The 26,957-nt window shown below is 39.7% G+C and overlaps 1 protein-coding gene across 1 annotated transcript in view; it reads left to right on the forward strand.

The window, feature by feature from the left end:
* Positions 1-20,940, forward strand: part of ASZ1 (ankyrin repeat, SAM and basic leucine zipper domain containing 1) — a gene marked incomplete at its 5' end in the record, with an annotated part of 34,950 nt that extends 14,010 nt beyond the window's left edge. The window contains 9 exon segments of the mRNA XM_009073958.1: positions 673-784; positions 960-1,094; positions 3,640-3,752; positions 6,676-6,751; positions 7,107-7,163; positions 12,119-12,231; positions 18,354-18,459; positions 18,868-18,981; positions 20,794-20,940. Of these exon segments, the coding sequence (XP_009072206.1) occupies positions 673-784; positions 960-1,094; positions 3,640-3,752; positions 6,676-6,751; positions 7,107-7,163; positions 12,119-12,231; positions 18,354-18,459; positions 18,868-18,981; positions 20,794-20,940 (973 nt within the window).
* Positions 20,941-26,957: the final 6,017 nt, after the last annotated feature.

Here is a 26,957-nt window from a genome sequence, read left to right on the forward strand (position 1 = left end):
GAAAAGCAAAAATGGTAACTTTCTCTGCTTTTAGTAGGGTGAAAACTCTGGTCTGCAGTTGTGCTCATTCCCTTCTTAATCTGGTCTGTGCTCAGTGAGAGGTCTGCTGCTGGGTCTGTGGTAGCAGCGGGAGGGATAGTCTTTAGAAGCTGGTTTTGTGTAGGTCAGAATGGAAACAGAAGTGGTTTAGTCTCCAAGCTACACTGTTTCATAGCTGGGACATGTTAAGGCTATTTGTGTGTTAATATGCTACTTCAGTTTGCAGGTGATAAACATTTATACGGGTTTTTTAAACTTTTTTTCTCCCAGAAATACTGCAGGTCTGTATTCTAAACTCCTGGAAGAGCCATGTTTAGTTTCCTGTAAGCTTCCTTCTTGACAAGAACAGTAGCTGACTTCTTAACTTTGTTTCCATCAGAAAAGAAATACAAACTGTTAAAATATTTATAACTGGTCGCTGGATCTGTATGTTCTGTTACTCCTGTGCTGAAGCATGAATGTAGTGTCTTGGGCTTTCATCCTTTGCTTAGTTCTTCTGCGGAACAGAGAATCTTAATGCATTTGAGGTGCTCTACTTGATAGTGCAGTCCCATTTTGAAAGGCGCATTTGAGGTGCTTGATAGTGCAGTCCCATTTTGAAAGGCTTCTTTTCCCCGGCCCCTTTTCTTCCAGGAAACAGATGACTGCGCTGATGTATGCAGCTAGAAAGGGCTGTGCTCAGGTTGTTGCTCTTCTTGTCGCTCACGGATCACATGTAAACGTCCAAGATGACAATGGATATTCAGTAAGTGATTTGCTTTCGTGCATTGTACTCATTGGAATTTCCTGCTTTAATACCAGTTTGAGATTATTTTGCATTAATCGTCTTTGTCTCCAGATTCTGCCATGCTTTATTGATTGAACCTCTGTTCTTTTTTGTGCTATGTGTACAGTTGGCAAAGCAAAGTTGTTCTTTGCAGGCATTAATGTGGGCAGCACAGCATGGACATAGAAGTGTAATTTTGGAGTTGCTTGAGCTAGGAGCTGACAAAAATCTACAGACGAAGGATGAAAAAACAGCAGCAGAGCTGGCAAAAATCAATAAACATTCAGAGGTATTTAATTTCATTTATCTTAGAAATGCAAATTTTGTGTTTTGCCTCAAAAATCTTTTCATTAGTCATAATTTTTTGTAGAAGTGTTCCTTTAATAACTACATTATAGCAGCTAGTTGGATACTTGTGCTGTTACATCTGTATAGACTTCTGTTATATCCCAGCTTTTCACTTTGCTGTAAGGGCTCTGTAGCAGTGCTTTGGAAACTTTTTTTCTTTCAGAATCCTTGACTTTAGATTTAGAATACAAAACAAGGAAACAATTCATCTTAGCAATGTTAATATGAGGGCAGAAAAATGTGTTGTTTTTTACTTATCTGCCAAAGTATGTGAGACAATGCAGATAGCAAATTCATTTGCACAGTATAGTTTTAGATTGAATTTGGAAGTGAAAAGGCTAACACTAGAAAGAGGGGGAGTTGGTACTGGCCATTTTCAAAATCTGTTCTTGGGAGGGAGGAAGGTGCAAAATAATGTAAATAGGTCATCGGATCATGGGAAGAACAGCAACTAATTATCAGTATAGAGAGCTACTGAAGACAGAGTTATTCTGTTAAAACAAATCTGTTTATTGCTGCTACCAGGTGATGTATGGTGGATCAATCAGACCATATTTCTGTGTATTTTGCTTCGAATTGCTCATACCAGTGATGTGAGTTTTCACAGTGGGTCTTCAAAAATGTGTAATTCACTCTTATGAATTGTGATTCACTTTACAGCTTCTTTTTTTTTCCACCTTTTTCTTTTTCCTGCCAGACTCCAGGGCTAGGCAGGAGCAAAAATTATAACTATGCACAAAGCTGTCAGTGGAGGCTAGCAAGATCTGTCTGAGGCTCAGTGATCTGTTAGCTCAGGTTACTGAAAAGGGTTACAAATGCTTTCTGCCTGTGATAAATGACAATTGTGATTCACTTTACAGCTTCTTTTTTTTTCCACCTTTTTCTTTTTCCTGCCAGACTCCAGGGCTAGGCAGGAGCAAAAATTATAACTATGCACAAAGCTGTCAGTGGAGGCTAGCAAGATCTGTCTGAGGCTCAGTGATCTGTTAGCTCAGGTTACTGAAAAGGGTTACAAATGCTTTCTGCCTGTGATAAATGACATGACATGACTTTCTCTGACATGGAGGGAATACAGTCTCCTCATGTTTGAGGGCTGGGTCTTGCCTCTTGACCTGAAGTGCTAATTTTCACACAGTTAGTGCAAAGTCTTGCAGATGGCATTGAGATATTTAATGGCCTTCAAGCTTCAGGATCTGCTCTTCAGGCTGTTGACAAACCATGGGATTGTCACACAGACTATGTCTGCAGAAAGCGTGTCTGGGTGGGGAAATAATTTTCTCAGGTTTGATTCTGGGTTTGACTGGGATGGAATTATTTTTCTTCTGAACAGTCTGTATGGTGCTGTGTTTTAGGATTGTGACCAAAACAGTGTTGATAACACAGCAGTGTTTTAGCTATTGCTGAGCAGTGCTTATGCAGCATCAAGGCTTTTTGTATTTCTCACTCTGCCCCCCAACTCCAGCACGTAGGCTGTGAGTAAGCAAGAGACTGGGAGAGGGCACAGCCCTGGGCTGCTGACTGCAGCTGACACAAGGGATACTCCATGCCCTGTAACATCATGCTCAGCCATAAAATTGGAGGGTGGCTGGGCTTTAGGTCTGCTGGTGGGAGGTGGTAAGTGACGGCCTTTGCATCTCTCAGGCTGGGGGGGGATTTTTTCCTTCCACTTACCAAACTGCATATATCTCATCCCATCAAGTTTTTTCTCTTTTACCCTTCTGATCCTCTCTGATCCTGCTGGACTGGGTAGGGGCTTGTTTACCAACTGGGATCAGCCTACCACACATACATGCATGTGTATATATATAAAACTGGCTAGTCACATGACTTTCAGGGAAGTGATTTCACCATTCCTTTAGGTTTATTGAGGTTCTACATGTTCTGCTGAATTTTCTAGTAACTATCTCACAACTCGCACGGGGGCAGTTCAGTTTCTGGAATCCATCACTGATGCATAGTAATGTCTGGCAGAAGGCTGCTTCTTTAATCAGATGAAAGAATCCCTGTCTGTCAGATACAGTTAACTTAGATTGTCAACTGTAAATTGATAAATGTTAGGTCTGTACATGCACTGGAAATGGAGACATTAGAATGGGCATATATATGCCTTGTGCCCTTTAGACAACTTATTGCCTTGAGTATGCAGAACTTGTCTACAAACCACAAAAATGAGTATGTTGGTGTATTGTTGCCTCTGTAATGACAGATGCTGACTTTTTTAGACTACTTTATATTTACTGGTTTTCTCTGCATCAGTTCATTGCTGTGTTGGAATTTGGTAAATTCAGAAATGTTCTTGATGATATACTCTGTGGGTTTAGTCTGAACTTCTCACTGTAGATGTATGCTTTAGAGATGAAGTGGCAGATGTTTCTTATTCCATTTAAGTAGTAATTGATTATAGAACTCTTTGTAGTCTTACTCCTGTATACATTTTTTATGCATTTTGAGTTTGAATAATAATTAATTCATTTTGGCACTTCCAGATTTTTAGTTTGCTCACTTTGGCTGCAAATCACTTGCAAGGGAGATACCATGAAAGAACTAAGCAAGAGGCTATCTTCAAACTCCTGGCAGCTGTCCCTGACCACAAAGTTGGGTAAATACAGTTGGAGTGTAATTTTAGCTTATAAACATTCCTAAGAGATTGTATTTGCTCATATCAATGATTAAGTTGTTTTGATATATATTGTGTATTGCTTGAAGTGCTAACAAGAGTCCCAGTAATTATATTAATGTACTATTAATTTTTGAAGATTGCAAATTTCCTTTGCATTATAAACAAACATCATGCTCTAGATCTTTCCTTCATCTCGTGTGGTGTAAAGTATAGTAGATCCGAGGTCCAGAGTCACTTCAGTTTATTTCAGCTCTGTTGAATTTGTATGCTCTGCTGTCCTTACTCCTTGTTCTGTGCTTATCTTCATTCAATGTTTAATTTTTTACGCTTTCACTGAATGCATGTTTTCAGTTTCATGCTACCAGGAAGAGCTATACCCTTTTCTTTTTTTCTGCTTATATGAGAGTCAGAATTAAGTGTGAACATCAGTTAAGCTCTAGCAGTTTTGGCGGAGCATAGCCCTGACCCTGAAGCTTGACGGTGTCCTATGCCTGAAGTCAGCCCCTGCTTCAGTAGCTTCAAAGGCCTTTGTTCTGGAACATGTTGGATAAGAAGTCCTGGAAAAATCATCCACTTGCCTCTTTGTGCTTGAGCTGCATGATCTTAAAAGGACAGCTTCCAGTGCCCATAGTCTGTTGTGGTTGCCCCTGCTCAGCATGACCTCATGCTGAAGTTGGAATGCTCTAGTTTTGTATTATTAGGCTGATGGCAGTTCACACTGTGGTAGTCTAAGTCTCAGACAGACTAACTCACTTCAGACAAAGCCTCACCAGGTTCTGTTGCTAGAATCATTAATGTTGTAAAAGACCTCCAAGATCATTAAGTCCAACCTTTGACCAAACCACCACCAGTGTCAACTAAACCATAGCACTAGGTGGCATATCTGTTCATTTCTTTAACACATCCAGGGATGGTGACTCCACCACCTCCCTGGGCAGGCTTTTACAATGCTTGATGACCCATTCAGTGAAGAAATTCTTCGTGATGTCCAACCTGAACCTCCTTTGGCACAGCTTGAAGCCATTTGCTCTTGTTCTGTCACTGGTTGCCTAGGAGAAGAGGCAGACCCCCACCTTGCTACAACCTCCTTTCAGGTGGTTGTAGAGAGCAATAAGGTATTCCCTCAGTGTCTTCTTCTCCAAGATAAACATCCCCAGCTCCCTCAGCTGCTCCTCATATGACTGTCTAGCCCCTTCCCCAGCACCATTGCCCTTCTCTGGACACCTCAGTGTCTTTCTTGTCGTGAGGGGCCCAGGACTGAACACAAGATTCCTGGTGTTACCTCACTGGTGATGAGTACAGGGAGATGATCGCTTCCCTAGTCCCACTGGCCACACAATTTCTGATACAGGCCAGGATGCCACTGGCTGCCTTGGCCACCTGGGCACACTGCTGGCTCATGTTGGGCCAGCTGTTGACCGACACCCCCAGCACCTTTTCTGCTGGGCAGCTTTCCAGCCATTCTGCCCCAAGCCTGTAGTGCTGCATGGGGTTGTTGTGACTCAAGGCCAAGACCCAGCACTTTGCCTTATTGAACCTCTACAATTGGCCTCAACTCATCAATCCAGCCTGTTCAGATCACTCGAGCTCATAAACACTCTTCACCAACTTAGTGTCATCTGCAGACTTATTGTGGGTGCCCTCAATCCCCTTGTCTGGGTCAGAGATAAAGATGTCAAACAGAGGTGGCCTCAGTACTGAGCCTGGGGAACCCCACTAGTGACCAGCTGCCAGATGGATGTTGTGCCATTCACCACCACTCTGGGCCTGGCCATCCAGACAGTTTTTAACCCAGCAAAAAGTGCACCTGTCCGAGACATGGGCTGCCAGTTCCTCCAGGAGAAGGCTGTGGAAGATGCTGTCAAAGACTTTACTGAAGTCCTGGTAGGCAACATTCACAGCCCTTCCTTCATCCATGAGGTGGATCACCTGGTCATAAAAGGAGATAAGGTTGGTCAAGCAGGACTTGCCTTTCCTAAACTCTTGTTGGCCAGGCCTGATCCCCTGGGTGTACTGTACATTGCCATGTGATAGCAGTCGAGATGTTCTTTCAGTCTTTGAGGTAAAGAGGGGACAGACCTTCACTTCAGGGCCTCTAATGAGACAGAGCAAACTATCTCATAACTCAGGAATTTGGCAAAGGATTCACTGTAGCAATTGCACAAGTCCTTTCTGCATTTTGTATGACTTGTTCTTTGCTTTAATTCTGTTCATTATAGCTATTCATCTGATTGTTGAAAGTTGTTTAGATATTTTTCCCCTTATATTTTTATCTCTTGGTAGAGTGGGGAATCAAAATGGTTATTTTGTCTTTGTTTATAAAAGCTCTGAACCTACAGTTCAGAGCTTGCTACTTCCTCAGTCTGACTTCTGAACAGTAGTCTTACGGCAGTAAGTTCCTTGATGGACTGATTTCCATGATTTTTAATTATAGACATTGCTGTTTTCTTGATAACCTTTTTGGGCTTAAGTGGAACCAGAAGGGTAACAGTTGTGGACTGAATCCAATTTATATGAATGTTATCTGATAAGAATACATAGTTATCTCCCTTAACCTCACTTCCACATTTTTCAGGCTTTTGTGACCTATCTTTAAGGTTCAGTTGGAATGTTTTGTGCCTTAAAATGAGCTTTCTTTATGAAAATTACTCTCTTAAGGCTCAATTCAATTTATTAAACAGAAAAGACACTTGTAAAACACTGATAGATTAAATTGTATCTCTTGTGTCTCACGATGCTTATGAGATACTTCTGCTGTCAGCAGGTATGTACAATTTAGGTTGCTGCCCAGTGCTTTGTCTGGGGAGCTTTTCTGTAGTATTTTGTTCTGGATGTCTTTTTTTTTCTCTTTCTTTTTAATTTCCACTCTTTTTAACTCCAGTCTCATTAATTATATTTGCAGTTCCTATTCAACTTCTGATGACGTGGAAATGTTTTTACATGGTCTTGGTCTAGAACACATAAGAGGATTATTGAAGGTAAGTTTGTGGTGTATCTGCTACCTGTAAAGTAATCTGTGAAAGCAAAATGCTCCTACAGCCTAAAAAACTGTTCGGTCACTCTTGGTATGCTAATTCAAGTAAACTTATCAAACAGAAGTTTATACATAACTGTGAGGTTAAACTGCAAAGGACTAGATTGGATCTATTGATTATGTGCATTAGTCACAACGTAATGTTTCTAAGCTAGAGAATTCTTTTATTGCTTCCATAATGGTGTTCTGTAGCTGATTTTGTTGCTGAAAACTGAAGTAAAACAAGTGAAGAAAATCAAGTGAAAACTGTTTGCTTCTGAAATTCTTTTTGACAGCAGAAACCCCTTTGTTTTATACAGGAACAAGATATAACTTTAAGACAACTTCTGATCATGCAGAAAGATGAGTTAATACAGGTCAGTTTACTACTTTCTAACTTAATTTAGTTTTCTCTTCTTTCTTAAAGTGTTTTTGATGTCTAACTTCTCTTTATAAATGTCTAACCTTGTAAGAATTCTTTTTTTTAAGAGGCTTTCAGCATCTTCTGCAACTTCTTGAATTTTAATGTGAATATAGACAGACATTTTAAGTATAGAAAATCATAGATCAGTCTTCAATTCTGTGAGATGAATTCTTGCAGCTTCTCTACCTAGATCTGACTATGAAGTAGAAGTCCCCAGTATTTCTTTGCTGCAGTGCTGTGGGAGTTAGGCTGAGCAGGAAATAGTTATGGTTCAAATTCTAGTTTTTACCATTTTCAGTATTTTAGCATGCTTTCCCTGAAAGGAAATCAGTGGTAGGATTAGCAGGAGATAATCCTAAACAACAACTTTAAATGTGGTTCTCCTCTGTGGGGTGGTAATTTCTGTTGTGAAAACAAGAGCTTTCTTAAGTTATAGAATCTCTCATCCTACACAGGTTTGTAAAACCTTACCAGAAAAAAACAAAAGTGAAGATTTTGTTTCTTACAGTTTACTGCAGCTGGGAAGTTTGGTCTTCTGCTGTTATCCAGGACTAAGTGATGCATTATGACAAGGCTTCAGTTTCCAGTTGAGATAGGGTGGTTGTTGTTGCTAGAATTTTTTCTGTGGGAAATGAAAGTCTTCCTGTGCTTACAGGAGGATGCTATGATAAAATCCCATTATAGGAGTCTCCTTGGACCAGTGTAAATAGTTCAGGCTGCAGAATTCTTCTGAGCACGCTGCACCTGGTCTGGGATACCAAAGATGCCTCATTAAAACAGCTCCTTCAGGTCTGCTCTCTACTACTGATGCTAGCCATATCCTCAGTTTGGGCATTTTTTTTCCCCTGTCCTGGTACTAAGGAGAAATGTGTCCTGGCATCTGGAACCAGCATTTTATTCCTTCAGAGTGGGTGTCAACAAAGATGTTTTGTTTTAAGTTTTGTTTTGTAACTGAGCAATTGTTCTGATAGAACTCAGAAGTAATTCTGTATTCTCAGAGGGTACACATATAGGGAGCATTGTCAATTTTAAGAGTTTATCTAGGCTTAAATATTATAAGGCCTGTCAGTGTGTTCTGATATTACTGCTTTTCTGGAGCCTCAGGATCGCTGGACGGTATCTTGGTGTGGGATTTATATGAACCCTAAAGCCACTATTGTCAAGAGTTTTGTTCTTAAAGGGGATTTTTGTGGCTTTCTTCTCATCACTATGTGAGCTGTTGTGTTGCTTGTGCTTGCATAAAAGTAAAAATCTGACTGAGTGTATGTTCATATTGATCACTTGCTTTGGTGTTGTAGTCGTTGCTTGTTTTTGTCCAGGAGACACTGGGGAAGAATTGTGGACTTTAGTGAATGGCTAAGCCTTACAGTTCCTTCTCTGAAGAGATGTAATTTCACTCCAAATGATACCTTGTGTTTCAGTGTTTATGTATGTTTGAGGCTCCCTAGTATAAAGACAAATTGCAAGCTTTGGACAAACAGAAATAACTACCTGGATCAGCTGCTCCTACAGAGGAATATAATATCTATAGGAACTGAATTGTTTTGCCTCTTAACTCTGCAGGAAACAGTTCCTGGAAAATAAGTCATGCTTTGTGCATGGACATAAATTTATTAGAGAGTCTTCAGTTGGGAAGTTAAAAAATGACGTAGCACTCACAGCTTATTAGCACTTCATAAGTTACCATAAATTCTTGATGCAGTCTAGTTTTAGGGCTCTGCTAACAGTTTCACCCCACACTGCTGATAGAACAAATCTAATCTGCTTCCTCGTAACTCCAGAGCTGAAAGTTTTTACTGTGATGGCAGTCCTTCAGCTAACAGCCAGTGATTTTAAAGAGCCTGGATCTTATTACTGCAGAGATTAATGATGACTTCTGATGGATGCCTGTGAACCAAGCTGCTTTGTGTCCTGAGAACTGGGGAGAAATCCTGTCACTAACATGATACACTTTCTTCCATCAAACAATATCAGAAAGATATTTTCTCTGTAAATATCTTTATCTGTATTCTACAACAGAGCCTAAACAATGATTCTTTCAAGCTGAAATCCTTGCATTCCTTAAGTGTGTAAACTGTTCCATACTGAGACAAATCTGTTCAATATACTGGGACATGTCTATTCAACATTTGGAGGTTTTTATCTGATTCTGCACTACTTATAGCGCTCAAGTTATTTTTTATTTTAAGCATTTTTCTTATTAAGATGGAAAGTAATTTTATTTCTGGATACATTTAGGATGGAAGAGGTTTCTTTCTCACCTTTGTAATTAGTTTAGAATAAGAGAAATTGGCATCCTGTTCTGGATTTGAGAATTCATAATGAAAAATTAAAACATCAAAGTTCAAAATATAATCCAGAAATTTAACTACATCATTAGATAATTATCTGGTCTACATGCTTCCATATCGCAGTTCCAGGACTCTGTTCTTCTGCCCCTGACTCCCTGCAAAAAAAGCGATAATATATGACAGAAATTTGTCAGGATATTGAAATGAGTGGCCATTTGGACATTGTATCAAGGATGTAAGAGTTCATGCGTAGCTTCACTGGTTCTGTCTGAGCAGTATGTCGTCTTTCGTGTGTTGATGCAATCTGTTGTTCACATCTTGCTTTGTTTCCATCTAAAGAATGACAGGAGTCACGTTCATGCTGGAGTGTGAGTTTGGGGCTTGGATTTTCAGGGGCTGCTTTATATGCATTTGAGTAAAGAATAAAACAGATGTTCTTAGAGCTGATGTGGCTAAATTAAAATCAACACTGTGCATAGTCTGTTTTACAGATAAAAGTTCTTGTACAACACTTGTACATTCTTGAACATATGGCCACTTCACAAGAATATTTGCATTGTTTGGACTGCAGAGTGCAAATGAACCAACACCAACTTAAAATTTCAATTATTCATAAAGAAGGGCTTACTGCACTGTGATTGTTCCATGCATTCATCATTGCATGAACAGTCAGGTTCTGTGTCACCCCCACATTCTGCAGAGATGGTCTAAAAAGGGACAATATATCTGCTTTGGGAAGTAGTTTGGATGGGTCCAACTTTCTGTCTCAAAGTTCTGCACCTTTCACCTCTGAATGCAGAGTTACTGTGGTAGTCAAAGTCTTTATCTATGGTGACATTTATCACATTCTTAACTTTCTGAACCATGTTTTCAAGACATGGTGATGCTCAGTCAGTGATCCATTTGCAGAAGAACAAAATTTTGTTTTATTTATAGTGAAACAAAGTACAACATCTTCCTGATACATCTTTGGTCAGAAAGCTGCATCCTGATTTTCTGGTTTCAGGAATGTTAAGGTGGAGTCAAAAGCAAACTCGGTCTCTGCAATAGTTGGTGCTTTAAGCAAGATAATTTTAATATTCAAGAGTAACTGCCATTGTATAAATCAGGTTGCTTCATGGTGCAATGACTGCTGTAATGCTTTGTAAGCATTAAGAAAATATTAGTTCATACCAGATCAGACTCCACAAGACAAATCTGAGGACTAATAAATTGAGCAAACGTATCCAGATCTTGCTCTCTTAAAGCTGATACTGACACTTGCTAAAAAGACTTCAGTACAATTCGTTCAGGTACCCGTGGCAACCTATTGGAAACTCAGAAGTTCCTGACACCTGTAGTTAAATTCCCAGTTAATCTTTTGGGGGCTTTACATTACCAAAGAACTTACTTGTCTGTAAAAAAACCTAAAGACACATTTCTGAGCCCATAGTTGTTTGTTACCTGTGATTGGAGGAGAACCTGGAGGACTTCCATGTAGTCATGATCATCACTGAGTGTCAGAAATTATAGTCTCAGACAAAGAAAGTGTCTCTCTAAGCACCTTCTCTTCCCTGGAGTTTTGGTCTGATGTGTATTGTCAGCTGTGCATGCAAAATTCCTTCCACAATAATTACAGAAATCTGGCAGACTGCAGACACTAACATCTTACAGATTTCTGAGGCTGCAGAAGGAAACTGCAAGTCCTGAGAACCTCAGTGAGAGTCCCATATATCCCAGCTTTGGAGACTTTGGGAGCTTTGCAGTCTCAAATTCCAGAGTGATCCACTCCTGCTGAGTCCAGGTACTCAGCTGGGATATATAGGAACAAAATCATCCTAGGAGCTGGCGTTAGAAGGCTTTTCACTTGTGTGAAGAAGCATCTTAGGGCCTCTGACACCAGCAGTCCTGTGCTGCACAGCAGCCTGGCAGATGAGCAGGGGAAGATACTGAATGTGTCACAAAAGCACTTCCTTTTTAACAAATGGACTATTTTTTTCCCTTTTTTAAGTGTTTTGCAAGAAACCTCTTAGCCTAGGATTTAAATATTACTTAAAATTTAATCTGAGATGCTTGATGGATAGCACAGCTAGCAATGTTTTCTGCCCCAGTCATCACTTGGAAAATCTCAGTTACATAATGTATGTCTTTTGAAGAAAATTGTGCTGTTCTTGAGTTTAAAAATACCTCTTTCTCTAAATTTGATGCTGATTTGATAGTTTCTCCTCTTTCTTTCTGAGTTAATGCTGTATCACCATCATGATGATCTGTTTTTTTCCTGCCAGAGATGCCTCAAATGATTCTGAAGTAGATAAGCATGATATTCTAACAATACAGGGGTATTTATAGAAACTGCTAATAAGTTGGGGTTTTTTATCAAACCTAAACAGATTTTCTGAATATCCTGTTCAATTTCAGTGTGGCACTTCCTAAGCTCTTGTAATTTTGTTCTACATCATTGAATGTTTTCTGTGTTTTTCCTTTGGCACTTATATGCAATGGTATTTGGTTGCAATAACTTAAAACCAAATTCTTTTGCCTCTTAATAATGAGAAGCTTGTGCAGTAAATGGTACTGTAATGTTCTGTCTAATAAGTATTAAAAGTAAATCATGTTTGGAATTACTCTTCAAATTTAGATTGGCATTACAAATCCTGAAGATCAACAGAAACTCCTAGATGCTATTAATGAGCTGCAAGTGAAAGAAAAACGAATTGAAGACCTCTCTGAACTTACAAAGCTGGAACTGAGGTATTGACTTTATATGTAAGGAAATGGAAGTGAAATACTAACTATTTAAGGTGACTGCATTATTTGCTATGTCTCAAAAGTAAAATTCTCTCATACTTTATCCCATGCATAACATTCATGAGAATATGCCAGTTAGTGGATTATGAGAGCTGGCGATAGGTGTGTTTTGTACAAAGGAAGTTGGAGGCATAGACGAGTCAGGCTCTGTTAGTCTTGCAATCAAATCTGTCTGATTGTAAAATACAATAAAACGTTGTGTGGGAGGGAGAAATGCATATAATTTCTGCATAAGGCTTTAATTTTCAGCTGATAAAATAATGTCTTGTACATGTGCATCTTAACTCATAAATGTGACTTCTATATAGATTCAGGATTTTTTCACTGTTGTCTTCCACTGGAAGCAGTTTTAACTGGCTTCTAAAATACCTCATTTTTTATCTTAAATCACTTTAGAAATTTTTTTCCTTATCATGGATTATCTGTATCAGTAGGTTTATAAGGAAACTTTTTAAAGAAAGTGTTACTCCTTCAAATTTCCATTCCAACTTGATATTTTTCCCATTATAGTCTTTAAGCATCAGCTCTGCAGTACCTCCTGTCTTGTGCAGTACCATGAAAGCCAGGCCTGAGCTGAGAGGTACATCCCCCAGCAATCTTACTAAACTTAATCAGTTCCCTAAGCACTGTTAGAGCACTCCACATCCAGCACAAAAAGAATGAAGTGTATAGTAAGTGCCGAGGTGTCTCAAGATTTCTTAACCCTTTTATCCATTCTGTTGTTGTGTAAATATAATTTTTTTCCAGAAGAGAGACCTAGACTTCAATTTAGATTCTGTGCTCATACCTTTTATCTTCTTACTTCCCAGAACTGTAGAAGAATATGTACTGAAAATAGGGTTTGTTTGATACTTGAATTTGCAAAAGTTTTAGAAATGGACTCGGGCAGAAAGCTGTGACTTGCCTTTCAGAGGCTTTAGTCAACTGAACTGTGTTTCACTTAGAGAAGACTGGTTTGGAAATATACTGCTGCTTCTATGTGCCATAGCTGCATCACTAAGTTAGGTTTTCTGTGTTTGTTTCTCTCTTCCCAGTACCACCACCATTTGCATTGCATTACTGTATTTGCAGTGGCCTGAGAGAGTAGTACTGGGGGAAAAAACTCCTCCTTGCATTCAGTCTACTCATTAAATAACTTCCTATTGTCTAGAAAAGTAAGGGTTCAGTTGCTCTTTAAATTATGTCTATCTCCCTCTTGACTAGTGACCTGCTACTCTGTTAGATATTCCTTCTCTCCCCAAAATACTGGGAAGAGCTGTCTGCATTATTTGGGTGCTGTGAGGCTAGAGTCTGTTAGGGATGTTGTTCACTGGACCAAAGAATGTGCTTGGGTTCACATTCAGCCTGTACACATCACATTACCGTGCTTTGGAGGCAGCCAAATCACACTGGCACTGTGCATTGTCAGTTGTGTGATGATGTGATCCTGCCACAGCGTTGTATTTTGTGCCTTGGTTACATGAGGCTGTCTAGTAAGTACTCCACCCCTTTCCGATTGCTTCTGATGCTGGTACTGTGTTGATACATTTACCCTTACTGTGTTGATGCAAAAGAGGCTTTGCAACCTGCTTGAGGTCTGGTTTTGCAGCACAATGCCACGTTTGAGCTGTAAGATGTGGGAGGACATGCAAGGCATTTGAGGAAGCTCTCAAGAGATGGAGGTCAGCTGGAAGAGTGGAGTATTCATGTCCTAACAGAGGATCTTGATGCTTTGAATCTGTGAGGAGATATCATTGGATGAATGCATCATTCAGGGATAAGGAATTGGCTGGATGTTCCTCAGGGGTCAGTTTTGGGACTGGTGCTGTTTTACATCTTTGTTGGTGACATGGACAATGGGATTGAGTGCACCCTCAGTAAATTTGTCAGCAGCCCGAAGCTGTGTGGTGCAGTTGACATGCTGGAGGGAAGGGATGTCATCCAGAGGGACCTTGACAGGATTGAGAGGTGGGCCCACACAAGCTTTGTGAAGTTCAACAAGACCAAGTGCAAGGTCCTACACCTGGGTCAGTGCAGTCCCAAGCACAAATACAGGCTGTGCAGAGAATGGATTGAGAGCAGCCCTGAGGAGAAGGACCTGTGCATGCTGGTTGACAGGAATCATTGAAACATAGAATATCCTGAGTTGGAAGGGACCCCACAAGGATCATCAAATCCAGCTCCTGGAAAAAGCTCCTGACAACAGTGTGAACCTGGAGCCCAGAAGGCCAAACATATCCTGGGTTGCATCAAAAGAGGAGTGGCCAGCAGGTCAAGAAAGGTGATTCTCACGCAGAGAATGAGAGCAGCCCTGAGGAGAAGGACCTGTGCATGCTGGTTGACAGGAATCATTGAAACATAGAATATCCTGAGTTGGAAGGGACCCCACAAGGATCATCAAATCCAGCTCCTGGAAAAAGCTCCTGACAACAGTGTGAACCTGGAGCCCAGAAGGCCAAACATATCCTGGGTTGCATCAAAAGAGGAGTGGCCAGCAGGTCAAGAAAGGTGATTCTCACTGTCTGCATTGCATGCTGGTTGACAGGAATCATTGAAACATAGAATATCCTGAGTTGGAAGGGACCCCACAAGGATCATCAAATCCAGCTCCTGGAAAAAGCTCCTGACAACAGTGTGAACCTGGAGCCCAGAAGGCCAAACATATCCTGGGTTGCATCAAAAGAGGAGTGGCCAGCAGGTCAAGAAAGGTGATTCTCACTGTCTGCATTGCTTTCATGAGACCCCACGTGCAGTATTGCATCCAGCTCCAGGGACCTCAGCATAAGAAGGAGGTGGACCTGGAGAGAGTTCACAGGAGAGCCACAAAGATGGCCAAGAGGGATGGATGACCTCTTCTATGAAGACAGGCTGAGAGAGCTGGGGTTGTTCAGCCTGGAGAAGAAAAGGCTCCGGCAAGAGCTTAGAAAGACGTATAAGGGACCTACAAGAGAGAGAGACTTTTTACAAGGGCCTGTAGCGACAGGACAAGGGGAAATGGCTTCAAACTGACGGAGAGCAGGTTTAGAGTTGATATAAGGAATAAATTCTTTACTGTGAGAGTGGTGAGGCACTGCCATAGGTTGCCCAGAGAAGCTGTGGATGCCCCATCCATGGAAGTGGTCAACGCCAGGTTGGATGGGGCTTTGAACAACCTAGTCTAGTGGAAGGTGTCCCTTCCTAGCAAGAGGGGTTGGAACTAGATGATCTCTAACATCCCTTCCAACCCAAATCATTCTATGATTCTGTGATTCCATCAAAACAAGTATGTACTTTCAGAAGAGAATCCAGGTGCAAACTTGTACATGTGCTATAAGACAGAAGAGCTAAAGTTCCAGCATGCAAGAGGGTATAAGTATGATATGGATACACCATGGCACCTGAGCCATTCCTGTTGAAATAGAGACTTTGCTGCTGAGTTGAGGTGGGCAGGCATCTGGGTGTCTATCTGTCCAAGTTAGGCGCCTTTAGACATGGATGTTGACTCTTCAGCAAGTGATAATTAGCAGCAGTTGAAGGAATCTTCACCCAGTTTAAGCATTACACATTTTTATGTTAAAATGCATGCTTTTTCCAGATTGTTCCAGAGTAGTGGTAAGTATATACATTCAAGCAGAGCAGCTTAAAAATTGGAACAGAGGGAATAAGTGAAGTACAAAAAGTTGTCTGTTCACTGCATGTGGGGCCAAATACAATAAAATGCCCACATAGTATCTGGTATAGTCTCATGCACCAGTGACATATCTAATTCCTGGTACAGTGTGGGTTTAGATTGTGTGTAATTCTCAAAACCAGAAAATGATTGATTAAAGATTGAAGTACACAAAATATGACAGCATTTCAGTTATGGCAAGCACTGCATAGCTTTCTAGAAAATGGTTTGACATGTATTCTAGGAATCTGACCTTGAGACTGCGATCATAGGCTATGTTTACATGCTGTTACATAAAGATTTTACTTCCCACTTGTTCAAAGTCATTCTGTGCAAAGGAAAATCAGTCATTAAGTCATAGAAAAACTAACATAGTAGAAAATGTTGAACTGATTGATTATAAACTCACAGAGTGTCTAGCACTGTTTGGCCACTGATGTTTTGACAGCCATGAATTCCTCTTAAAGGCAATTAGTTTTTTGAAAACATTATTTTCATTTTCAAATACAAGAACATGTCACTGCAATAGGTATAAAATTCTATGAAAATGTTTTTTTAAAGAACTATGGTGTAGTGAAGTAGTATGAGAAGTATAAATGTTTTTTTCTTTTTCCAACCCCTCCCTAGTTCAAGCCCATGACATACTTTACATTTGCTGAGAATACTTCCAGAATTCAAAAAAATAATTTACTTTGTGATGAAACACAGAAGGTGCCACAACTGATCCAGCCAACTACAGTTATCTAAGTAGAAGGAAATGTTCATGATTGAACATGACTACAGTAATGTGGGAGAAACTTTCAGGCTATTTCCAGGTGTTTAATGTTCGGGGTTTGACCCTAAATATTCAGTTCAGTTATACAAATAATAGTTTATTTTATAAAAACAAACTAACAGACTTTCTTACTTCCCCATAAAAACCATGGGCAGTCTTAGTTTTAAACCTCCATCATACCTACTGATGTGTCTGTATATTTCTGCTTAAAAGTTAGTCTTAACAGTTCAGCAGTGTTGGAAATCACAGATGTCCTGAGCAGTGGTGGAAACTTTTCTCAGTAATGGTCTTGTGCCGAAGTTGGAGCAAAGCTCTCTATGACACTCTGTGGGCTGAATTCTGTCTCTCTTTAGATACTTGCACCACTCTGGTGCCTAGCTTAGTGTAGCTGTTTGGCAAATTTCATGGACACCTTTTTGCCATCAGAAGCAAGTAAGGTAGTGTGAGTACATTGCATTTAGGTTTAATAGCAGATTGCCCTAGGGAATGGAGGAATTTGGGGTCTGAATTAGTTTATTCAGATTCTGTGGATCTGTAGAACAAGGAGTTCTGCAATGAAGACTTTAAAATTGTCTCTTTGTTTTGGCCCTGCCTATTTGCCTGAATGGCTTATAACTAATGGAAACTTTCCTATTAGAGATACAGGCACTTCTCAGGCATTTCAGGGTTTGAGAGCTCACTGGAAAAACAAATGGATGATTACTTCCTTGCCATCTTTTCCTCTTCTAGGTCAATGGCAACAAATATTTGGCCAGCACCATGACTTACAACTGAAATCCTCTAACACTTCCAATATTACTGAATCAGTGTCACATGGAAGCTCTAGAAACTTAACGTTGAAATTAATCTGTTAAATTTTTCTATCCTTTTTTCTGTTCTTCAGAGACACTGATAAAACTAATTTTCAGGGTTGTATTCCTGCTTGTATTTGAGCACCAAGTATAATTTTTTTCAAAATGGATAACGTCAGATATTTCAGTCTTTGAGGCATGATTCCAGATCCAAGTCAGTATTATTGAATTCTTATTTCTTCCACTGTGCTGATGACTAAGACTCTAAGTCTAGTAATTTCAGTCCTAGCTCCAAAGTACAAGCCAGATTTTATTTTCCTGCACACCTGCCTTAGAGATGTAAGCTGCAGGTCAGAAATACTGATATGTCAGCATAAAATTGACTATAAATTCTCTGTTTCTGGTGTTACAAGACTTTGATTTGTACACACACAGGAAAACAGAGCATTGCAGTTAATACACATAATGTGTTACAAAATTAGTCATGCAGCAGGTAATGAAATGTTGTAATTGATGGCAGAGGATTGATGAGAGTTATTAGTGGGGGCTAATAGAATGTTTCCCAAAAGATTTTGGTTGACACTTTTTCAACTTTGTGTCTTACTTAGCTGAATATTGCATATAACTTAATGATGTGTTATTGTTTCACAATAAGGGGGAGAGAGGAGTGAGACAACCAAAGAAAAGAACAACTTGCTAAGATGTTAAATGTAGTCTTAACTGCTCATTGTTAAAATGGCACTGGATTTTTTTTATGCGATGAAACTGCATGTCTGACTCACTAGCCGGTGTTGGAAATGCATAGTTAATACTTGGCTTGCAAAAAGTTACTGCATTTAACAAATAACAGAATATTGTTTTATTTTTGTAGTGAAGATGAATTCCTCAAGTTTCTTAAGAAGTTAAATAAAGAGTGTAGTAAGCTGATCACTTCTGTGCAGACCATGAATAATCATTTCCTCAAAAACTCTCACAAGGTATTCTCACAAGCCAAAGAAGAGAAGATTTCCAGTCTGTTATTCTACCTGTAAAATGGAAAATATGAATACTTACTAACTGTCTTGATTATTACATAGTTATATAGAGCTGTCCAATGCTCTTTCTCTAAAGTACACTTTTAAAAAGTAGTTTATGTCAAAGAGTTAAGTCACCCAATTAATGGAGATAGATTTGTTTCTTTGTGTTTCTGCTGATGGCAGAGTTAAGGTGACAAAAGGTTCCCACAAAGGGTGACATAGAGTAGTAGATTATGTTGTGCATAAATCATACAATTAAAACCTAGTGTAAATGCAGTTAAACTTATTCTGGCACTGTCTTTTATGATACATTAACTGAAAAAATTATAATTTTCAGTAATTAAGGCAAATAACTGTAATTTTTAATAGATGATACTGCAGTGGGCACCAACTGAAAGTTTTATTGAAGGCTGTGAAGACTTGATTTGCAGTGCTGAAGAGTTGGGAGAAGAAGTAGCCAAACTGAAGGCCCTGTTGGAAGAGGTGAGTGAACGAGGCTGTTAAAAGACTGTGTACAAGTTTCCGATGCAACCTCAAATGCAACATCCATCAGTGTAGTGTTTCATACCTTGGTCTGCCACAGGCTCTTTAGCCTTAGCTTGGGCATGGCATCCACCTCTCCTCCTTCCACCTTTCCATGGAGAGAATGACAAATAATATAGAATATTCCACAGCAGTATGGAGTCTCCAAAGGGGAAGGCACAGTCTACCTTTTTCTTTCTACAGCAGGACAGAATTACGTGGAATGTATCCCTGTGCTCTTGGACAACCTCTGTGGCATAAATGCTGTGCTGAATACTTACACTCTTACTTCTTTATTAAGGAATGTTTTGTTTATAATTATTGACTCACAAGGAAGATACTAAGGTTTTATGGATTGAATGGGAGGCATCCCAGATAACTCTGCAGTGTGACAAAAGAAGAGGGTGGGAGAGGTCAAGGCTAGATGTTAGCACTACATCAGTCATTCTCAAACCAACACAGTGACACACTCTTGTCAGATGGGGTCATTTTAAGTAATAGGCTAGTAAAGGCAACAGCCACTGGGATAGAGTAAATGGAGCATCAATGTCAGAAAGGAATCTGTTGCTGAATGAAGCCATGTGGAACTCGGACCTTGAGTATAATGCTACTAATGCAATTTCCTGTAGCTTAAGTAAATTTAATGTAATATAGCAGCCTTCTCCCAATAAATCACTTAACACCAAATATATTAAGACACAGACAGAGATTGTGGCAAAGAACTTCTTAGCTATTTGTTCCTTTTTTTTCTAGCATATGCAAAAATCAGCTGTGTATATATATATTTGCCTCCTGTATGTGCAGCCCAGTTATAAAGGCTGGGGGATCCAAGTTAGGTGCCACTTGACTTGGCTCTTATCTGTCCCTAAGGTTTTATAGCTGTCAAGATGAACCAGTGTCTTTGTATCCAGTGTGAAGCAGACTTTCAGTTACCTCAAAAATGTAATTCCTGTTTTTAAAAAACTTACATTTTCTGAATTTGACTTATGAAGACTTTACAAAAGTCTCTTTAAAAAAGAAGATTTTTGTGCTACTGAGTTTATAATGGGACACTTTTGAATAGAGCACTGAACATTTATTATGAGAATGTCAATTTAAGTGAAACACTTAAACCTCTTACATAATAAGTTTTTATAAATTCTCTTAACCCTTCCATAGTGTTTGCTAAGTTTAGTCATTACAAGACTTTGCCAGCAGTACACGTCTGTAGCATATAATTTTTGAAAGCACAGTAAATGAGAATAGCTTTCCAAGCATCATGAACTAAGGTAGGGAATCGGAACCTAACCTGCTGCCCTTCATGACAAGGCTCCACTTAGCTTCAACATGGATTGAGCAGGCACTTGTAAGGTACTTCCCACTCTCCCTTTAATTTCACAAAAGTCTAATCTGTTACATATATAACTTGCTCTTTTAATAAACAGTTGTTTTAGTAATTGAATGGCAAAAGTTCTGATTAAAATTTTTGACAGTTGGAGTTCAAATGTTTTGTTACTAGATTTTTGTAGCATCTGTTAGCAGTGTTTTACTCCTCAGTAATTAAGTTTGTAAATGAACAGTTTGTTTTTCTGATATGTGTTATAGAATGATTGAGCATCAGATAAGATAAAGGTTTATACGCATTTATTTCAACTGAGTGGGACAAAGACAGAAATAATATCCTAGATGCATGTGAATTCTTAGGGCTGGGTACTTTATCACCTACTTAGGAAGCTTTCACACTAACTCTTTTTCTCTGTTGCACTTTTTACATGAACTTAATGTCTGCCTAAGCATGAACGGAAGAATGAACCCAACCGAGTGAGACTTCCAGAAGAAGGACCCACCTTGGGACAAAAACTAGTAAAAATGGGAGCAGTAACATTGCTTGGATTTGGTTTTTTCTTTATAATTAAATCAGCAAAGAGAGCCTCACCTTAAGTTCAGTGCTGTTTCTTATGTTATCTGTAGTATTTGTATTCAGTATGTACTTTCATCTAGAAATACAGTTACTAAAAATTTAAAACTGATACTTAAAGAGTGTCTTAAGAGTTTTATTTTCAAAATTACTTTTGGTATAGAATGTAGGTCTAAAAATCTTGTCAAAGCTGCTTTTCTCTTTTGGCATAAAGCTGTGATTGCTTACTAATTGCTACTTTCTTTATTTACCTTCAGCTGTTCAGAGATGAATATAAGCAAATAATTCTGATTATATCACGTTTGTACTTAAAATTATAATGCAGATGTGTTTTGGTGGTTGGGAGGATTTAAAATATTTTAAGTATCCCATTCTATTTTATGTTGATAAAGACCTTTTCTCTTGCAGAGAGATACTTATTTTTTGTCTTTTCACAATCAAGAGGACTGTAGAGATCTTGTTACTCCTTGCCTAAAATGTAATTTCATGCTGAACTATGATACTCAAATTATGCCTGAAATCTGTTTCCTTAGGGATACTCACTTCTATTAAGAGTTTCATCACATCTATTAAAAGGATTGTAGCAGTCCTTTGCTATAAGAACACAAGCAACTTAGAAGGCATAGCAGCATGTTTTTCCTTGGTCTGGTCTTTCACTACAACAGCTTCATGCGTAGAGTAATTTTTTCTTAATATTTTCTTCACTTAAAAAGGTGTTGTAATTCCACAGTGAAACATTAATAACTGTTTCTGATCTGCTTACCAAACCAGCTGTGTTGAAAAAAAGGGAATTGGTATAAGTGAATTCAAATCAGTTATGTTTTTGCAAACGTCAATAAACATCTGTAAAAATGATTAATATTTTGGAAGGGACAGTCTATCAAAGTAATGAAAAAGGAGTCTAAAAAAACATGAATGGGTTTGTGACACTTTGTCTCTTGGGTTTTGGAAATGTTGTGTGGAGTCTTAATACTTCCTCCAGAGACTAGTCAGGAGAAGATAAAAACTTGAGTGCTATTCCAGTTGTTGTAACCTCTGTTCTCTTCCTGTTTTAGAGAACTGCATTGGGTGTTAGTATGTTTCCTTATTACTACCATTGTTTTACCTCCCAAGTTTACCCTTCAATGCAAGGAAGGTCCTACAAAGTGATATGGCCAGAGGCAAAACCAACAAAATTTGGGCGCTTTTTTTCACTGTTCTGCTCCCAGCTTTGGGTCAGAGGGGATAAGCTGTATTCACCACCACTGTCTACCAGCAGAAGTGGAAAACTGAGCATACTGTCAGCACAAAGTTATAGAAAAGGGAATATTTCAAAAACAGCCTCTCTGTTTCTTCTTATTCCCTTAGAATTAATCCTAAACTAACAAGACATGAATGTCAGAAGGAAGAACCTTTTATATACACACACCACTCCTCTCATTGGCTTGAAGTACAGTTCAGTTGCAGTTGCTCAGTGGTGGGATGGCTAACAGGTGTTACTAGAACTTTGGCATCTTATGTCTTTTGGGTGTTTCTGTTGAACGAATGTGTAGGAGTTTTTTGGGTGTGGTGGTGGAGGGGGAGTAGGCAGGCTTGTTGTTCAGTCTGTATTTTCAGCATGTACATTTGCATTAGTTAAGTGAAATTATTTCAACTGCTAGTAAGATTCCTGTGATCGTGCCCTTGAAAAGATTCTGTTACTTAGCTTTACTATCCCTTACTTCTCCACTTCAGTGACAATTTGCATTAACAAATCCACTTCAAAGGACGCTGAGCATAGCTTCCATTTCAAGAGATGTGTTTCCTGCCCCTAGTAGATCTTGACATTTGAGACAGTAAAAATTTAGACTGGTTTTTTCCATGAATTTGAAGAAAGGAACTGGTCATATGGTGGCCTTTTCAGCTAAACTTGGAGGTCTTGCATTTGAATAGAAAAATCTGCTTCAGAAAAATTTTATCAGGATTTAACTAAATTATAGGTATAACAGTGTGATTGATGCCATTAGTGTAAAATACCGATGGGAGAGAAAAAAAAATGAATTATAGTTGCTGATATTTTTTTTCTAGTTTGAGAGTTACAATAAAATATTTTTTGCAGAAATGAGTCAAAGGTCTGAACTCTAGGAGATGACCTCCAAAACACATTTGGAAGAAGCTGGTCTATTAAGTTATCTTATGGATCACCTGTTTCTGGTACTTAGTGTCACGATTGCAAACACACATGTGAAAAGCACTTGGGTACTACACAGTCTTTGTGCCAGTAGCATCCTTAACATGATGCACTGTTCAAGAATAAAGTTCAGAATTATAGAAACCACTCATGAGAAGCAAGGGTCTCGGAGTAACCACTTCAAGCTTTGCTAATTGTTTGGTCAGGAAATGTGTTGCATGAGTAGAATATGTTAAGAGCCAGGCGAACAAAGATGATTTTAATCTAGTATATCATTTTAAAAAATGTATTTACCTCCTTGGATTCCAAACTCGGGCTTAAACTATGAATTTCAAAACCCTTTATTCACTTCTGTGTTGTTGTAGTGCTCCTTTCAAATTCTCACTTTGAGAAGGTATCACAATATGGTGGTGATAGAGCAGGAGGCAAAGAAAGAGATTCTTTCAGCATCTGGCCCCTGAGCTACACTGTCAAAATTCTCACCCCCACCAGCACCCGGTGAGGAAGCCTTCAGATGAAATCGTCCCTGCTGAGAGGCCTCTTCTGTAAATCATCAAATGAAGTCATTATCCCAGAACAGTAAGAATACAACGATTAGCACATCTATGGGGGGATTGGAGGAGAATGCTAAAGAGCTTTGCACGCATTAAGCAGGTAAGCTGCGGCCCTGCTGGTATTGTTCTCCTCTTACAGTAGTGCAAATTGTGGTGTGGAGGATTGAGTGGATTGGACCTTTGGCCAAATCCTGCGGGTACATAGCTGCTTAAAGATGCAGCGAGGTTCCTACTTGCTGTGCCATTTGATACCTAACTTGTCTTGATACAGATGAATATTCATACAATGGCCTTTGCTGAATGTTATGTAAAATTAGGGCCTTGGGTGAGCCTGTGGAGATATGAAAGAACCTAAAGAATTTTTTTTTCTAATTTTCCTGTCAAGATACACTGTAGTTTGTGTGTGTGTTTTGTCTCTATTGTGCTTTGGGATTTGTCCTGCTTTTTAAATTTGACTTGGGCCGGTCATAAGGCAATGCCCAATTATTCCTGTTGGCTGCCAATTGCAAATAATGAAGAGTATTTTGGGGTAAGAAAGAGTGAGCTTTTTTTTTGTGATCACATTCTCCATTGACTTAAGTGCTGTGTTTGTTTTTTCTTCTTTTATGTCATTCAGCTGTTTTATTGAAGACAAGACTTAAGATGTGCAGTTTATTCTTTTTCCTCTTGTCGTCTTCCAGCCCCTTCAGGTGTTCCACAAAGCTGTCACTTCTTCGTAAGTGTGACTGGGTGTTTGCTTGCATTTGCTTTCTCTGTTCCAGCAGTTCTGCAAAAGGCTACAGGTTCTCTATCCCAAATAAAGCTGCTGTGTTACCTGTGAAGTACTATAAATGTTGCTTTGGATCTTTATGTACAAATCAAAAGCCTTGAAGGTCTAACCAGTATGGTAAGTGTAGGTTTCTACTTTTAAAGACATATGCTGTCATGTCTTTGTTCTGGAGGCATGGGGTAAGTGTATATTTGAAAATTTACATTTCCCTACTTAGGAATAGGACTTTCCAGGGAAAGGGACTCTGCACTGATAAGCAGTGAGATAGGAAATAGGGTATTGCTGACATTAAATGAATAGTGTGCTGTGCACTCTTAACAGCTTTAATAGCTGTTAAATTACTTTCAGTTTTCATCCTGATTCAAATGGTATAATTTCTTATAATACAGAGCCATAGTCCCTGGAAATAGGGCTTAAAGGGAGGGATCCCTCTGGGGAAGGTTTTTCAGTTCTTTTAAGCTGTGCTACTGATTGTGATATACATGGGAAGATGTGTTCAACTTAAGGGTTTGGTGGTGTTTTTTCTTACTAATTTTTCTCAGATGAGCCTTCCATGCCTTCAGCTTTTCTGAAAAGTCTATTTGAATGTAGAAATACAGGTTTAACTACATTATTTTCACTATTGTATTGAAAAACCTCAGCACTATTTCATAAGGTATGCAGAGAATTGGGCTTTCAGTGTTCTGGCTTCTCCACTGTCATCTATACTGCACATGGCATGATTTTTTCACTGGATGAGAAATTGCCTGCACATACTACTTGTTGAAGGCACATTAAACTTTCTAGGTCCTGTCCTTGCAGCAAGGGAGGCAGGTAGCCTTTCCAGAGCTGCATCAGGAATCAACACACTCTCCTATGAGACAGCCCTCCACAAACTTCTCCAATGTGAGTCCTTCCCAGGCTGCAGTTCTTCACAAACAGTTCCAGAGTGGGTCCCTTCCATGAGCTGCAGGTGGATCTCTGCTCCCACCGTGGACCTCCATGGGCTGCAGGAGCGCAGCCTGCCTCACCATTGTCTGTACCACAGACTGCAGGGGAATCTGCTCTGGCACCTGGAGCACCTCCTCCCCCTGTTCTTCACTGACCTGTGTGTTTGCAGAGCTGTACCTTTCACATATAACTCTCTCTTCGGCTGTAATTGCTGTTGCATGGGGATTTTTTCACATTACTAAGCATATTACCCGAGAGGTGCTATCACTGTAACTGATGGGCTTGGCTGTGGCCAGCGGCTGGTCTGTGTTGGAGCTGCTGGCATTGGCTCTGTCAGACATGGAGGAAACTTTTAGCAGCTTCTCATGGAAGTCAGTCCTGTACTCCCCAAACACTACCAAAGCCTGGCTATGCACCCAATACACGCCCAGTCAGTCCCTCAGGTCCCTTCCATCCTTGTCTGTTCTGTCATTCTGTGTTACGAGAATGACTAATAGAAATAAGGGATCCAAAGTGTATTTGTGTAGGCCAGCAGTGTAGGGCTTGGAGAAGGAAACTGAACAGCAATAAAGGTGGAACGCAGATGTGGTAAATGACTTATGGAGAAGAAAAGAACATTGATCAGCTGTGGGTGCAGTTACCACATGTAAAGGAGCTCCTGTTAATACAGAAAGGTATCTCAGAAATTCTAACAGGTCAGCTTCTTACTGTAAGCCTGAGAAGACAGGTAGCAGGGAGGACTCTGCTTATAGAGGTCTAAACACTGTTGGAATTCACTGTTCTCTCACTGGCATTTCTGTCTCATGCTAATTGGTCCAAGGTGTATCTTCAGAAATAAGTCGGCTAGCAGCTAAAAATTGGATTGTGATACTACTTTGTCAAATAGATGTTGAATGCTTATCTGTCGCTTTTAGGATCTGCTGGAGCTAGTAACAGGAGCTCTAGTTGCCTCTGGGCAAGTAGTACTACTGGAGACGTAGTAGTGCCCAAGCTTCAACTGCTTTTATTCCAAAGTCTTTGCAGTCAAAAGCTTTTGATACTGGGAGTGTGTGAGTTTGGTGTTGATTTGTGGGGGTTGTTTGGATTTGGAGGATATTTCTTTCAAGTTAAATTGCTAAGTGGGTGAATGTTACCACCTCAGAAGTTCTAACTTCAAAAATTACTTTTTTTTTGAGTAAAACTTCTAACCTCAAAATTCTACCTTTTTTGTTCTGAAACAGTACATGCTTCGGGTTGTGTGTTCGGGATCTTGAGAAGTCAAACCGAGAAACCAAGTGTACTGATGTCACCTCTGCACACAGCCGTGGCTGTAATATGTTGCCTGAAAAACAACTCTGAGCTTCCCAGCTTGCTTTTCCAAGATTTTCACCTGGAGTTGGCAACTGAAGGCTTCTTTTAGGAACAAGACCTATGCAATCCCTAACTCACTTAGAAACCTTGGACTTTCTTTCAGTCAGCGAGAGTTGGCTTGACACCGGGGCATCTCCAACTCGTTAATGATAGTTCGTTGTTTGGCATGTCCGTTACGCTATATCTGCGTCACAGAGATGACACGAAGTGAGAAAGATGTTAAATCCCTTGTCCTTGAGTTTGCTCCCAGCCCGGGCCGCATCGCCCCGCTCGCGGGCAGGGGCGGCC

This window comes from Acanthisitta chloris, unplaced genomic scaffold (assembly GCF_000695815.1).
Source record: "Acanthisitta chloris isolate BGI_N310 unplaced genomic scaffold, ASM69581v1 scaffold14494, whole genome shotgun sequence".
NCBI classification, from domain to species: domain Eukaryota; kingdom Metazoa; phylum Chordata; class Aves; order Passeriformes; family Acanthisittidae; genus Acanthisitta; species Acanthisitta chloris.